General features: G+C 49.7%; 1 protein-coding gene across 2 annotated transcripts; it reads left to right on the top strand.

Annotated features, from left to right (window-relative positions):
* The first annotated feature begins 12 nt into the window (after nucleotides 1-12).
* LOC104022403 (two pore channel protein 2) lies at nucleotides 13-14,364 on the top strand. Of its 2 annotated transcripts, XM_087773746.1 has the most exons (20): nucleotides 13-142; nucleotides 378-460; nucleotides 2,265-2,379; nucleotides 3,034-3,162; nucleotides 3,420-3,536; nucleotides 4,661-4,779; nucleotides 4,958-5,059; nucleotides 6,045-6,171; nucleotides 7,201-7,402; nucleotides 8,072-8,216; nucleotides 9,822-10,007; nucleotides 10,461-10,525; nucleotides 10,801-10,888; nucleotides 11,189-11,258; nucleotides 11,771-12,035; nucleotides 12,255-12,345; nucleotides 12,492-12,605; nucleotides 12,982-13,100; nucleotides 13,299-13,470; nucleotides 13,850-14,009. In XM_087773746.1, the coding sequence occupies exons 1-20, from the start codon at nucleotides 122-124 to the stop codon at nucleotides 13,863-13,865; spliced, it is 2,346 nt and encodes a 781-aa protein (XP_087629872.1). In that variant the 5' UTR covers nucleotides 13-121; the 3' UTR covers nucleotides 13,866-14,009. The 2 variants fall into 2 exon arrangements, with proteins under 2 accessions (XP_087629872.1, XP_009474398.1); XM_009476123.2 differs by lacking the exon at nucleotides 13,299-13,470 and having other exon boundaries at nucleotides 11,816-12,035; nucleotides 13,850-14,364.
* Nucleotides 14,365-14,417: the final 53 nt, after the last annotated feature.

Raw genomic sequence — 14,417 nt, 5'->3', positions numbered from 1 at the left:
CCGGCTCCGGGTCCGGGTCCGGGTCGGGGCCGGGGTCGGCGCCGCCTCCCGCTTCCGCCGGGGCGGGGGCGGGCCCCGTTAAAGGCGGCGGGGCCGGGGCGGCGCAGCGTCTGCCCGAGCCATGGCGGAGGCGGCCTCGCAGGTAGCGGAGAGCTCCGGTGCCGTCCCCCTGCCCCGGGGAGGACGGGGGTCCCAGGATGGCTCCTCGCTAGCAGAGGAGGGACGTGTGCGGGCGAAGCTGCGGCATCCATTGGACCGCTTCTCGCCTGTACAGCGTGCCCCATAGTGAAAGGGACCTCCTTTGAGCACCTGCCTTGAGTTTATTCCACCTCCGACACGCTGACTAGCCGTCTGTGTGCTTTTTCCCCTTTCCACAGGATCTCCTGCTGGCAGCGGCGTTTGTCTCCGATGCACAGTACAACAGAAATATTCCCTTTAAGACCTCCCCGGAGGCAGTCAGGTAAGGAGGTCTGCGTCCCGTGCCATTGCACTGGAGCAGGGCTCTGCGCTGTCCCCGCCGCGCTGCGGAGCGCTCGAGCTGGGGTGGGGAAAACCAACTGCAACCGTGTCCAAAGAACAACAGCCAGCAAAGGCTGGGGATTTCGGGTTCACCAGCTGGGCGCTGAGATTGGTTGGGTGGGATGCAAAGAACTGGATTTAAGCTGAAATGTGTATGTTGAATGAGGCTTAGTGCATCTGTACGTTGAGCACAGGAAAGGAAATAAAAGCTTGTTTTTTGCTGGAGAAAAAAATTAAAATCTTTCAAGATGGAAGCTGTAGGATATGGTGGGGATGAAAAGTATGGGAAGCTTGGTTGGCCCTTGCCTGCGTGGAAGGGGGTACTAGAGCGTGGCCCTGCTGGGTGATGCCAACCTGCTGCTGCACGCCAAAGCTGCGGCTAATCAAAGGAGAGCATGGCGCCTCTGCTCAGGTGTACTTCAGAAAGGGCGGTAGCTGCTGGGGCAGGAGTAATTAAAAGCTTATGTTAATTGGCAACAAGTTTAGTGAAGTTTTCCAAGTCAAGATTGTTTTGCCTGCAGTGGTGGCTGTCTTCCCTTTTAGCTGCTGGTAAGAGGCTGAGCAGCTTCAGTCAGCCTTCCCTCAGGCTCGGAGTGCTTTAGGCTAACTACTTCCATGTGTAAAACTTAAGAGGAGGTGGCTAGTGGAAGGGAAAGGCGATAGAACAGACTGCCAGCAAAGCAGCGTGCGAGCGTTAATGCCTCCTGTAGCCCTCCCCGCAAAACCCTTCCCGTTTACTTAGTTCTCATGTCTTAGCCAGTGAAGTTTCTTGGGCATCTTGGAGGCACAAGTGTGGTTAAGTGTGTTGGTTACAAAGGCTCTGAGCAGGTGTATGCTGCTGTGCAGGTGTAATGTCTGTCTGCTTTGGAAAACCAGACCGCGTGCATATATAATTTTGTCCTGCCCAAGTGTGCTTAGCATAAATAGTAGAAATGAGCAGGTTTTACGTGGTTGTGTCTTGATGCTGTTATTAAGGGTATAATATCATGTCATCTGTATAATCACCTGCCCTGTAGCCTTTATGCAGGTGGCTATTGGGCAGATGAGATGACTGTTTGGCAATGTTGGCAGCTTTTTTTATTAGCAGAGAAACTACGTGCTCTGCAGATCTGTTCCGCATCTCCCCAGAGGAGCCACTGCTGCGTGCCGTTGTGTGAAACCTCCTGTGGGAGGCTTAGAGGTGGATGTGTTCACGGTTATTGCTAGCATTCACCAGGGGTTTTGCTGCCGTAGGGACAGGATACTGCTTAAGCTCTCTACAAAAAAACACTTTCCTGTGGAACTCCAGCCTTCTCTCTGGTGGCTTTTCTTATCGCTTTGCTTTTTAACCTGCAAAGAAAAGGTGTTAGATAACTAATCAGACTTAGTTTGTGTGTCATGTGGATACCTGAGCTTAGCAGAAGTTTGCACTCAAATTAAGGAGCAAGGTAATTACAAAAAGGAAGCAGCTTTACCAAATCTGTATGTTGCAGTCTTCAGCTGAACTGAAGAATGCCTGTGTTCCACCTGCCTGGGTTTTTTTGCTCCCTGAAAGGGCGTATAGCATCCATCAGCTATGAGACTATAAGGAAAGGCTGGGAAACAAATTGCCAAATCCCCGGCTAGCAAAAATTGTGCTACTGTTACCCTTCTTCCTCCATGGCTGTTTGGGACAGCACGTGCTGTTCTTCCAAGATGCGTTTCGTGAGCCCCTGGGTATGTGCACTGAAGCCTTTATTTATGGTGCCACTGCTTTCTTTCTACAGGCTTTATTATCTCTATAACCACTGGATTATGCGAACAGCCACCTACTTCTTCATCTTTCTCAACCTGTCCCTTGCGGTGTTTGAAGAACCTGCTGTGTATCCACTCCCCTTCCTGGTGAGTTTTCAGTGTCGAGGCAGCAATGCAACTGATATTGTGTTGCTTGGTGGAGCAAGCAAGGGTTTCTTGCTTGGAACTCGTTGTCAAAGGTGTCAAGAGATAATTGACGTCGATATTTCTGTTGCTATCTTTAATCTACTGAAATGGGAACAAAAAAGGGGCATAGGAGCTAGACAGGGACTATGGGAACCATCGTGGCCGTCAGCAATGGCTGCTGTGACCGCGGACAAAGTCATGCTGCTTTTCTGTGTCTCAGAGAACAATTCCAGCCTTCCGTGTGACCCACGTCCAGTCCTCGTGTCTGAAAGCAGAAGTGGAGTGTTGCCCTTAGGACTGACTTTTCTGTAGCCTTTATTTGTTCTGCACTAGTGTGTTTGTGAGAGATGCTCCTGGAATCCTAAGCAAATACAAATTTACTGGCTTTAACCTACCTGTAGCAGGGAATTTCACAAAAGGAAGCCTGAAACTACAGCTTGGTGCCAGATACGTGAGCCTGTAAAACAGCTGACAGCAAAACCCACTGGAAAAACTTTTAGACTGACTCTGCCTGTTTTTTCCTTGCCTGTACCCTAGCCTGAACACCCTCATCTGTGCGAAGAGGGCTAGTGCTGCTCTTGGTTGTCCTGACTTGGGCCCCTTTTCTCTCTGCAGGTCACCTCTCTGGTCGAGGTGTTGTGCCTCCTGGTGTTCTTTGGCCGACTGACACATTTTGCAAAAGTCACCCTTCGCAACGTATTTTGGAAGGATACGAAGAACATCTGCATCATGGTTGCGATCCTGGTGAGTTAGGCCTAGGGGAGCCTCCAAGGTTGAAGTGGCCAATGCGGAGGTGGCTTTTTCCTCCTGTTGCTTTCCCGGTGACGTAGGCCTGATGCACAAGGGCTCTACAAGGGCCGTGGCCAAATCAGCCAACAGCTCGGCGTGTTCTCACAAACCTGTTGTGTGTGCATCTGTCTTGTATCAGCTAGCCCTATTGTCTTCACCATCTAGACACGTTTCCAACATTGCTTCTGGGAATCTTCCTTCTTTCTTTACAGTTATCGCTAACAGACTTGGCCATATATGGGGTCCTCAGGATATACAACGTGAGGAGCATTCGGTGGTCAAGAATTGTGAGGCCAATCTTCCTGATCAACTTTGCAGAGAGTCGCCAGGTGAGGAAGAGGCCTGGTGGGATGTAGCCCTGGTGCAGGGTCCTATTTTTGGACAGCTTCTGAGATCCAGGGGATTTAGTAGAAAGGTTTTTGTGCAGAAATGGCAGAGTTTGGGTTCCTGTGAGTGAAGGTTTCTCTCGGAGGTGGCCTGAAGCAAGAATTTGAGATGGAGAAAAGGGTGCGTTTGCACTGGTGCTGCTTGGGCTCTGTGCGAAGTACCAGAAGGCTTCTCCCTGTACCTGTGGGCTGGGTTATTGCTGTCCAGAACCCTGGGCATGTTTGGGACTAGAACTAGAGCTTCTCACCAAACACGGTGCTGTGATGATTTAGAGAAGATTGTGCTTAACAAAGTGTAAGACTGTATGGAGACGGAAGAATGTTTCTTGTAAGGTCAGCCCGCGGGCTGTGCTTAGTCCAGCCTGCGTGGAGGAGCAGGCTCTGTCTGCAAGCAGAGTGAGACGCTGTCCTCAGGAGGTGTGAACATGAGCAGCACCGCAGAGGAGAAAACTGTTTCTGCCTGGGTCAGGGGCCAGGTTACTTATTTCTGGAAGTCCCCTAGGCAAACAAGCACAAGTGTCACACTCTTCTCAGAAACTGAACTTGCAGTCCAGATGGGTGATCTGGACTCTGCTTGCTCTTGTCACGGGGAGATCTTTGCCCCGCTGCCCAAGACCGTTCTGGTCCTGACTTACAAATGAATAAACTGCTGTGGTGTGGAGGCCTGGGGGAGGGAGCAGTTGAACTCTCAGTCTCGGAGGATGTGTTTTGTGGCCTGGAGTGATGAGCTTCTGTCCCTGACCAGTCCCCTGCAGCCAGAGCATTGCAGCAGTGCCACGGGGCCCTCTGTCCCTTGGCTAGCTGCGTTTGTGATGGTATGTAGTAGATAGGGTCTCTCCTTCTAGCATCTCCTCTGGGGAAGGAGGAGGAAAGGCCTGGTACTCTTGCTCAGGTTTTAGCAGAACAGAGCTGGCACATCTGGGTCAGAATCTGTCCTGCTGGGTGACAGAAGGGTACCTGTGTCCCACTTTGCTTGCCTGTCCCTGTGTAGGTGTTTGATCCAGATGGGATGGTGAGGGGAAAAATGGCTACCACTTGCCTCTAAATGCTTCCCTTCTCCCTGGCAGATTCGGAGAGCCTTCCGCAGCATCCGCAACACGCTGCCAGAGATCACCTACGTCTTCTTGCTCTTCATGTTTAGCCTTCTCATGTTCTCCCTCATGGCCTTGAAGCTGTTTGGTGAGAGGTGGGAATACTTCTTTTGTTCAGAGCTGGGTGGGAAGAATGTGTGTGATACTTTCGGGCAGGAGGGAATCTGGCAACTCCAAACGATTTAGTGGATACAAGCACTGCTGATACATGCAGTTCCTGTGGTGGGACATGTGATCTCTGTGCTTAACTTCAGGTTGTCCTTTTCCTCCCAGGAATCTCCAGACAGCAGAAGGCTTGCCGTATTTCAGAAACTACCTAGAAATTGTGTTTGACCTCTATGTGCTGGTGACGACAGCAAACAGCCCGGATGTCATGTACGTATGCTGAGCTTGCAGTCTTTCTGTTGTGAGTGCTGGTGTCCTGCTCCTAGCGGCAGGATCTCTGGTTAGAACAATACTGTGTTTTGCACAACAAGGTATTTTGGAGCAGCAACAGGGCTTTTACTTTTCCAGCCTGCAGGGGTTTCACGAATTCTCAGCCGTCTGTTTTATAAATGGCTCTGAACCAGAATCTGAGGTTAGGAAGACTTTAGAAAAGATGCATTAAAAATACTGCCTTGTAAATGACCCAGTGGCTGATGAAGGCTTAAACCAGAGGGATAAACACACGCACTCTTTGATTAAAACCCTTTTCTGAAAAGGAAGGGTGTGCTGTAGTGATCAGATATCTCTTTGTCTCATAATATTTGCGGGGCTTTCTATGCAGGCTTTTTTTAATTTGCACAGCTCTGTTAAACTTATGCGAGGGCTGGGCTTTCCATCCTCATTTGTTCTAACTGGGTTCCCATTTCGGTTTGTACTGTGAAGGCGCCATCAAAGAGGCAGGGCAGGGAGGAATGGCACACTCATTTGTGTCCTGGGCATGTGCTGAACAGGACTGGGACGTTACAGGGACCCTGGGCCTTTAGACTGAGAAATGTTGCTCGTCCTCCTAGAGTAAGTGGAAGAGGAGGTCTGAGTGCAGTGAGGGTCTGTGAGACCAGTAACCAGCTTATGACTGAGGCAGCACCTTGAGACTCTGCACTTAAACTTAGCCACAGTGATGGAAGCTTAATCTCTGTGCTTTCTCTTCCGCATCCCTTCAATCGGGGCCTGATAAACTAGAATGAAAACCTAATGGAAGAGAACTGTTCTCTAACTGAACTAATACACAGTTTTTAGCGTGGGCATTATCTGGCAAGTTTGATCTAGCTCTACAAAACAGTACTTAGAAATCCATCTGGAAGACTGTTTTCTTCTGGTTTCTTTTATTTCCCTGCTTGTCTGCCTAGCAAGTAGCACTCTCTCTCTCCTTCTCTAGGATGCCGGCATTTGACTTCAGCTCATGGTACGCCCTGTTCTTCATTGCCTTTGTCATCGTCAACACTTATATCTTCATGTCCCTCTTCCTGGCTGTTGTATACAACAACTACAAAAAACACCTGAAGGTAATGTTTGGAGGGGTGAATTGTGATGGGCGACTGCCTGCTGTTCTGTATAACCGTGTAAGGAAATAGCTGGCTTTCCCTTGGAAAGCGTCCGCTTCTGGAAAGCGTGGAGAAGGGGCTACGGCTTCTTGCCTTTGCTGATGCTCTGCGAATAACAAGCACAGGCCCACCTTTCATATCATGGACTGTTGCGAGTTTTGCTTTTAGCATTTAACAATGAAATATGCTATGGTGCTGTGGACCCAAGAAGTTGCAACAGATAGGAAGCGCATGTCTCTGCATTATTGCTGTTAGAGGCTTAGTCATAGCTCAGAAACACTGTCTCTATGCTGGAGATTGTTTTCAGCTGGCTATAAGTGCACAGCACACTTTTTCTGCCGCTGCATGTGCTCTTAAAGCAAAGGAAATGTAAAGTGAGCTCTAAGGAAATCAAAACTCTTGCTGCTTCTACCCAAACTGAGTAGGTGCAGTTTGGTACTTGTGATCAAAGGGTGGGAGCTGGAAATTCCTGGGTGCTCCCATGAGGGGATTGGCTCTTTCTCAGTAAGCAGCCTGCAAGGTCTTCCCGGAAGCTGGTCCCCCAAGGGTATAAGGTTCTCTAGCCTGCTTGTAATCGTGTGCAGAAGAGGATCTCCCCTCCTGATCTCAGCAGTATTCACTTATTGATGGGAAGCATGTGTGGACACATCCTCTTTGCTTCTGTGACCTGTGGACATGCAGATCCTGTGATCTCTGTCATCTCCTTCCTGTTAGACGCTGTCCTTTGTCTTGTCTTCCGGTTTTTCAATGCATCTCCCAGCAGCAAGCAATCTATTGATCCTTCCAGACTGCTGTGCAGAGAGCCCATGGTTGCCTGTTACAGCATTTCTCATTGCCCCCACTGACTCTGCTGTACTTTGTGTCTAATATCGCTCCGAGTGTGTTCCTCTGAGTCTCTTCTTGCACCTCTATGCCATGAAAATAAGATTTAAAAAAAAAAAAGAGGGGGAAGGGTGACTGAAGCTGCCTGAATCATGATGCTCTCTCTAGAATGAGATCCGTAAGCTTGCTTACATGAAGCACCGCAAGATGATAGAGGCCTTCAACCTCCTGAAGGAAGAGGAAGGAGCACAGTTTGTGGTTAGAGAAGCCCGGTGGAAGCAGCTTGTCAAGCTGGTAGCTCCTGATATCAGCAACTCCCACCGAGAGCTGCTGCTACACATCTCGGATGATGAGCAGAAGGGTTTCATAGGTGAGCAGTGGGGCACTGCTGCGCTCAAGGGATTGGGGAGGAGCCTGATGCTTCAAGGGTTTTGGCATTGGGACTTGTGGTCTGTAGTGGACCCAGAGGGACTCCAGGCTCCTCTTCCTGCTTCCCTCCAGATTGCTTAAGTCCTGAAAGGTTGTTCTTTCTGCCTGTGCTGTAGCCCGTGTCATGTACGCTGTGGGCAGCTCTTCCTGGCCATTTGACATCAGGCCAAGCTCGCCACGGAGAATGGGACCTCCTGTTCTCAGCACAGGACAAGGAAAGCCTCCCTTGCTATCAGATTCCTCCAAGCAATGTGGCTTCCCACACAGTCCTCTGGAGCCTCTCGCTCTGCTCCTGCTGGAGACAGAATATCAGGAGAGATGGGTCAGTCTCCTCAGGCTAGATCATGCCCATCCTGATCATTAAAGGTTTGTGTTGGTTGTTGGCCTGTGGCTGGAGCCAGTCTGCCAGGAATGGGGCAGAGGAGCGGCTTGAGTACTGAGTTCAGCCTCTTCTCTGGTGGATACCACTTTGGGCATGTGCGTTGCCTTCTGCCATAGATATTGAGTCCAGATTGCTGCAACTCGTGTCCATCTAGGTTTACATTTGCTAGACACTGTCTTTTTTTTTTAAGGACAGTAGACTGATGCGTAGTGCTTTCCCCTGCTGCAGACAAGAAGTCCTTCGTACAACTGGCAGATCTCCTCAACATCCAGGTGATTACCCTGAAAATACGCAGCCATCCGCTGGGGCAGTGGATGCCTGGTGTATACACGTCAGCAGTGAGTCGGTTCCTGCGCAGCATGGTTAGGCACAGGTAAGCCTCTACTGGTGGAGCAAGCAGCTCTTAACATTCAAAGGGCTGCAGAGCAGTGGTGTTGCAAGCAAATGCTCATCTGGGTGTCATGCTGGAAAGTGCAAACTTCACTTAGGCAAACATTGGGGGTTATGTTTTTAAAAGTGTTCTGTGGACCAGCTCTGCTCTTAGCCTACCTTCAGTGGTGTGGAGGAGCTAGACTTGGCTATTGGTGAGTCCATACCTCTTCCAGTCCTGCTTGTTCAGATCTTCTATAGGTGCTGAGTGTAAATAGCTTTTACTGAAAGCAAGGAGTGCTTTATGGCCTGCCTTGAAGGACCAGACTAAATGTTTCACTTAAAGATGACCTTATGTCAGCAGTCTCTGCTGCTGCAAAGCTGCATTGTGCTGCTTCATCAGCTCTTGCCAAGTTGGTACTACGAGCTGCTAGTGTTCTGTTTCACCTCTGAGTCTTCCCAGAATTGCAGAATCACTGAGGTTGGAAGGAACATCTAGAGGTGGTCTAGCGTAACCCCCGTGCTCAAAGCAAGGTCAGCTAGAGTAGGGTACTCAGGGCTGTGTCTAGTTGGGTTTTGAGTATCTCCAAGGATGGAGACTCCATAACCTCTCTGCAACCTGTTCCGGTGTTTCACCACCCTCAGTTTAAAAAAAAAAAAAAGGCTTTTTTGTTTAAATGGAAAATCCGGTATTTCAACTTGTGCCCCTTGCCTCTTGTGCTTTCACTGGGTACCACTGAGAAGAGTCTGGCTCCATCTTCTCTACACCTTCCCGTCAGGTATTTATACATAGACATTGAGATCCCCCGACCCTTCTTCCCTTTAGGCTGAGCAATCCCAGCTCTCTCCACATGTAATGTGTCAAACTATCCTATCCTTTAATTGTTTTGGGGCCCTTTGCTGCACTCGCCCTAGTGCGTTCCTGTCTCTCTTGTACTGGGGAGCCCAGCTGTGGACACGGCACTGCAAATGCAGCCGGTTCACAACGCTTTTCCTAATGTAGTGCAGGATGCAGTTGGCCACCAGAGTGCATTGCTGGCTCATGCTCAGCTTGACAACAAGACAGCCCACAGCTCCTCCGCAGAGCTGCTTTTCAGATGGCTGCCCCCCAGCCTGCGCTGGTGCCTGAGGTTCTTCCTCCCTAGGAGCAGGACTCTGCATTCCCCTTTGAACGTGATGGGATTCCTCTCTGCCCACTTTCCCAGCCCGGCCAGGTCCCTCTGACTGCAGCACACCCATCTGGTGTACCAGCCACCCCTCCCAATTTTGTATAGCCTTCTGTTTTACTCATCCAGCCTTTCTGCTTGAGAAAGGCTGCTGGGCTTGTTAGAAACACGGTTGCAGTCAGTCTCTACGTGTTTGTTTAACACTGAGAGCACTGGCAGCGGTGTACGTTGAAGGCTTGTGCTCTGCTTTGTGTCGGACTCCAAGGGCAGAGCTAAGCTCTGTAGTGACTTTCCTAAACTCTCGGGTTTGGGGAGAGCTGATGGGCAAAGGGAGTTTACGTAAGTGGTAATGTTTGAGAGAGGAGGCAAAGAAACCCTGAAATAACCGTGTAACTTTTACCTTCTTGGGAGTGGCAAACTGATTTCTCTTTTTCTTCTTGCAGGGGATTTGTTTGGACTTATGATGTGATCATTCTAATAAATGCTATCTTCATTGCTCTGGATGAGGAAAGCCCCTATATTTCTTACGCAGAGTGGGTCTTCCTTGCTTTGTATATCATTGAGATACTCCTGAAAGTGTACACTTACGAACCGAGGGCATTCTTTGGCAAAAATCAGTTCTGGAACTGGTGAGTGCAATGAATGTTTGTGTTAAAGGTGGCGTGAAGTGTGATCAGATCTTTGTGTTCAGCCCCTCAAGAACTGGAAGTCTCTTGGAGAGATGGGCTGCCTAACTCATGTGCCAGGCTGCGATTAAAATGATTGTATGCGTCAGAGGACATGGTGCTCTTTCCTGGCCTAACCTGGCTCTGACAGACTACTGTTCTGTAGTAGTTAGGCCTGCTCTGCTAGCTCAGTCAAAGGTGACTCTGCAGCGTGCCAAGGTAGCGGCTGGGCAGGGGAAAGCGTTTTGCTAAACAAAGCTTTCCCATCTTCCCACCCTGCAAATAGTTTGAGATGATGCAGGGCTGCCTGGCACAGATGTGAGGAAGAGGGATTACTACTTCCATGTGTCGTGTGGCAGCTTAAGCGCCCATTCTCTGTTGCCACAAATCTAACAGCACTGCCTTCCCTCGTGCTAGGTTTGATACCCTCATCATCTTTGCTGCCTTGACTGCAACGATACTCAATAGCACCCTGAAATCGAGTAAGTGCAGCTTAAGCAGTCTGCATGCATCTGGGAGACTCGGTCTTGAGTCGTCTTTTGCCATCACCTTGGGCTTGGGAGGCTTTTTGACAAGATAATGAATTTCTTATAGGGTTTCTAAGAACTAACTCAGTCTTTTTTTTTTTTTAATAACCACCTGTTATAAACAGTGTTTAACAGGGACATAATCATAACAAATGTAAGAACATGCTCTATCTCTACACTTCCCTGCTTATTTTTCAGAAGAAAAAATAAAATCTTTTTTCCTTTCTCAGCCACGAAGTACAACAGCCAACAGATCCTGGACATCGTCTTCATCTTAAGGGTCCTCAGGCTAATAAGGATTGTGGACAGCATTCAAAGGTAATGAAGAGAGTGGGATAGGGTTGTGTTTTGGGGGGGCAGGCTGTGTCAGAGGCTGGCTGAGACAGCGCCTTGAGTTGCTCTGCATGGCTGCTCTGGACCGACGGTGGCTACTCAAAGCATCCCAAGGCCTTGTCCTCGTGTGCCAGGGATGAGCCCGGCTGCTGCAGCCTCTCTGGAGACTTACTTATAAATAAAGGCATGTGGGGAGCATGTGCTGGATGGGATGTGACAATAAGCAAGCCTGGGCTTTCAAAGAGCCTCCCCACAGCAGGTGTTGTCATGAATCGTTTGCTGTAGGTTCCGGGTCATCATGAACACACTGATAAACATCGTACCGACAATGTTGACATTTGGTGGGCTGACTCTGGTAAGAAATCCTGGTATCTTAGCTCAAAGCACTCCAGTTTTACAGGAATGTGTCTTAAGTCTCACGCTCATGCTGTTTTCAAGAGGATAAATGCAAATCTCTGGATGGCTGGCCTTTGAAACTGTAAGTGTCCATTTGATTCTTGGTCGTTGCACATGTAAATGTGTGCAGAGGGGTTGGGTTCCTGCTAGTCGCCTGGTCAGGACATTCTTCTTTGCTCAGCGAGGATGTTCTGTGCAGTCTGGGCTTCATACAGTAAGGAATCAAACTGTGATTTGGGCAAGAAGCTGAACGAGAAACCTGTTTCTCAAATAACTTCCTAAAAATAAGTTCTCCTACGATTTGAGAATATTTCATTTCCATGTATTCGAGCTGTAGTTCTTGGCTTATTATTCCTGCCTGGTAATTGCCCTTGAGTGGCTTGGGCCTCTTAGCCTCTGTGCTGCTCCTCAGCAGCTTGCTGTGTCTGTAAGAACTGGAAAACCTGCTGAAACTCTAAACTTGCTGTGCAGCCTGCTGCTCACTGGAGAAGCAGGCGATGGGGTTTCTCTTCCCAGGTTGTGTACTGTGTATTTGCTATCATTGGCATGGAGTTATTCCATGGGAAAATCCAGTTCTTCCCTGCAAACTCGAATGCTCCTTATGCCCTGGAATGTGGAAACCCAGCCCTCAAGGATTCGCTGTTTGCCCGTGGAAAATACTGCAAGAACAACTTCAACAACTTTGCATCGTCCTTCATCGTCCTGATGGAGCTCACTGTAGTCAATCAGTGGCACGATATCCTTTGTGGTGGAAGGTCCAAACTGGAGCTTGGTGATCCACGCTCTTCCCCTTGTATTGCACACGCGTAGCGCCAGACCACAGAGAAATGGTCCCAGCAGGGGGCTTTGTTCAGAAGGTCACCTCTGGGCGGTATTGTCTGGTTCCTCCCTTAGCGCTGCTCTACAGCAAGATGTTCTCCTCCTTTCACGCTCTTGCCCTTGACTCTGGTTATACTCTTTGCCAATGGATTTGCCAACGTGACGGTTCAGCCTGCGAAGCTGTATTTCATTGCCTTCCACATTGTGATGGTGATCATTATTGTCAAGTAAGTTCTGGGTTGCTCCCCTCCGTTTTTGGAGGGAAGAGGGGCTCTGCCCCCTGCCGGGGTGGTGTTTGTAGTTGGTGCCCAAAAGCAGGGGGAATGCCAGTAAGGAAAGGCTGCTATGTAATTCTGCTCATCATTTCTTTCAGTATCTTTGTGTCGTTCATTTTGGAAGCTTTCTTTGTGGAGTACTCCCTAGAGAAGAGTGAAGTAGAAACAGCCATTGAACAGAAAATCCAGGAGCTGGGAATGGGAGTTCAAGAGTAAGCCCCCCAAAAGGGTCGTGCTGGATGTGGCTGGCTTGGCACATCCCATGAGGGTCTGTGGGGAAAATGCCTCCCTCTGTTCCGAGGTGTGAGCTGAGACTCCTCTTCCTCGTCACGAAGTTCTTGCTAATCTGTCGTGACCACGTAGGCTTGATCTAGATGTTAGCAGAAGGCCGCTCGCGTTGGCCTTATGTCTGCCTCGCTGAACTCTTCCAGCCCAGGGCTGTTGCCCGGAGGACAGGGGAGATGCTGGAGGCTAGCAGCACGGCTGTGGTGCTTGCCCTGCCTCAGGGAACCCATTGCCACGGGGTACTTGTGGGCCCTGGGGTAAGATGTGCCCCCCCCGGGGTAACTTCTGGTCCTTCTGGTGTAGGGATGAGCTCCAGGATGAACAGCTCCTCGACAACATGGAGAGTGCTGAGCACGACCTGGAGGGGGAAAGTGGAACGAAGCCACAGTCTAAGGGGCTGGTGTTCAAAATTGCCTCCAAACGTAAGTGCAGCCCTACAGCGTGCCCAGTCTTTGGTTTAAGAGGCCAAGGCTCTGAACTGTCCCTGATTGTAGCCCTGTCTCTGGGGAAGCTCCCATGCACTTCTGCTTCCTTTGGGCTATAAAAGCAGCTAAAACCTAGCTGGAGATTTTTGGAGAATGGCGACACTCTAACGTTTGCTGTTTTTTCTATTTTTGTAGCAACTCCTTTTCTTCTTTCCTACGTAGGCCCTCCTGTGCATGCTTGTCTTCAGCAGCCAGTCTGTGAAGACGCTGTCTTGGTGGCTGAGGTCCTGCTGTTGCCAAGAAGTCTGGTTTTCTGCTTTTCTCCTTCCTGTGTGCACTCTGCACTCCTCCTGGCTTGGATCACGGGGTGACTATATGCTCCTTTCCTCCAGCTTAATGCTTGCTTTTTCTTCTGGTTTTCTTGCTGTACCTTAGCAGTTCCCCAGTCTTGTGCTTCTCGGCGTGGCAGCTGATTGGGGTCACAAAGCCCACTGAAGGACATGTGGGAATAGAAGTGCTTAAAATCTTAAAATAATGGTCTTATCCTTTACAAGTGCTCACAGGGAAGTACATGGGGTAAAATATCAGGGAACGTCATCTGGGGCATTTGTTTTCTTGCCCGTTTGGAGTAAAACACGGGGAGCAGCCTTTGAATAAGAGCTGCTTCAAGGTAGCCACTTCCTAACTTCTGCTGAGGACCAGGAATGGATGCTTACAGTGACTTTATTTCTTTTGGCCACCCGCAGGGTACAGGACAGTTGACGCTCTGCTCCAGCGTATGTTTGAGGCAGAGATACCCCTTGAGGATGAAGGCCCTTCATTTGAAGAGATCTTAAACTTGTCCCCTACCGCTGCTGTACCCGGTAATCTGACCTCGGAGAGTGCTGCGTAACGGGGGCAGCCCGCGGCAGGCGCTGAGGAGGAGCTCGTTCCCCGCTGCCCGGCTCTCGAGCTGGCTTCAGCCACCGCGCTCACGCCTGGATCGCGCAGCGGAAGGGGCAGCCGATGCCGGCGACGGCTTCGTCACGCAAAGGAGCTTTATCTCATGTAAAGTCTCGTAGAAATGTTAAAACTGGGACTGCCCTGGTGGGAAAGCAGAGGGAGGGCTGGTGTGTCTGACTGTCCCAGGCGCGTCATGGTGCTGTATTCAGTATGTTATGAAATACCGACTTCTTGTAACTGGAATCCTGTATTACCGCACTTTTATATGTGTATATGGACCAACGCAAGCTGAATTAAACAGCTCTTTAGTACATTAAATCCAGCAGTCTGAAAAAATGACCGGTTATCGCAGAGTTAATGATGGGCGGTGGC

The sequence above is a fragment of the Nipponia nippon genome, unplaced genomic scaffold (genome assembly GCF_047370975.1).
Source record: "Nipponia nippon isolate SJK-2023a ecotype South Korea unplaced genomic scaffold, ASM4737097v1 scaffold_4, whole genome shotgun sequence".
NCBI classification, from domain to species: domain Eukaryota; kingdom Metazoa; phylum Chordata; class Aves; order Pelecaniformes; family Threskiornithidae; genus Nipponia; species Nipponia nippon.
This window is presented reverse-complemented; position numbering and strand designations above follow the sequence as displayed.

Excerpts from the sequence above, each read along its gene's own strand:
- LOC104022403 (XM_087773746.1), top strand. The coding sequence starts at position 122 with ATGGCGGAGGCGGCCTCGCAG. Across the intron at positions 2,380-3,033 it reads TGTATCCACTCCCCTTCCTG|GTCACCTCTCTGGTCGAGGT; the intron begins GTGAGTTTTCAG and ends TTCTCTCTGCAG. Across the intron at positions 12,346-12,491 it reads ATGGTGATCATTATTGTCAA|TATCTTTGTGTCGTTCATTT; the intron begins GTAAGTTCTGGG and ends CATTTCTTTCAG.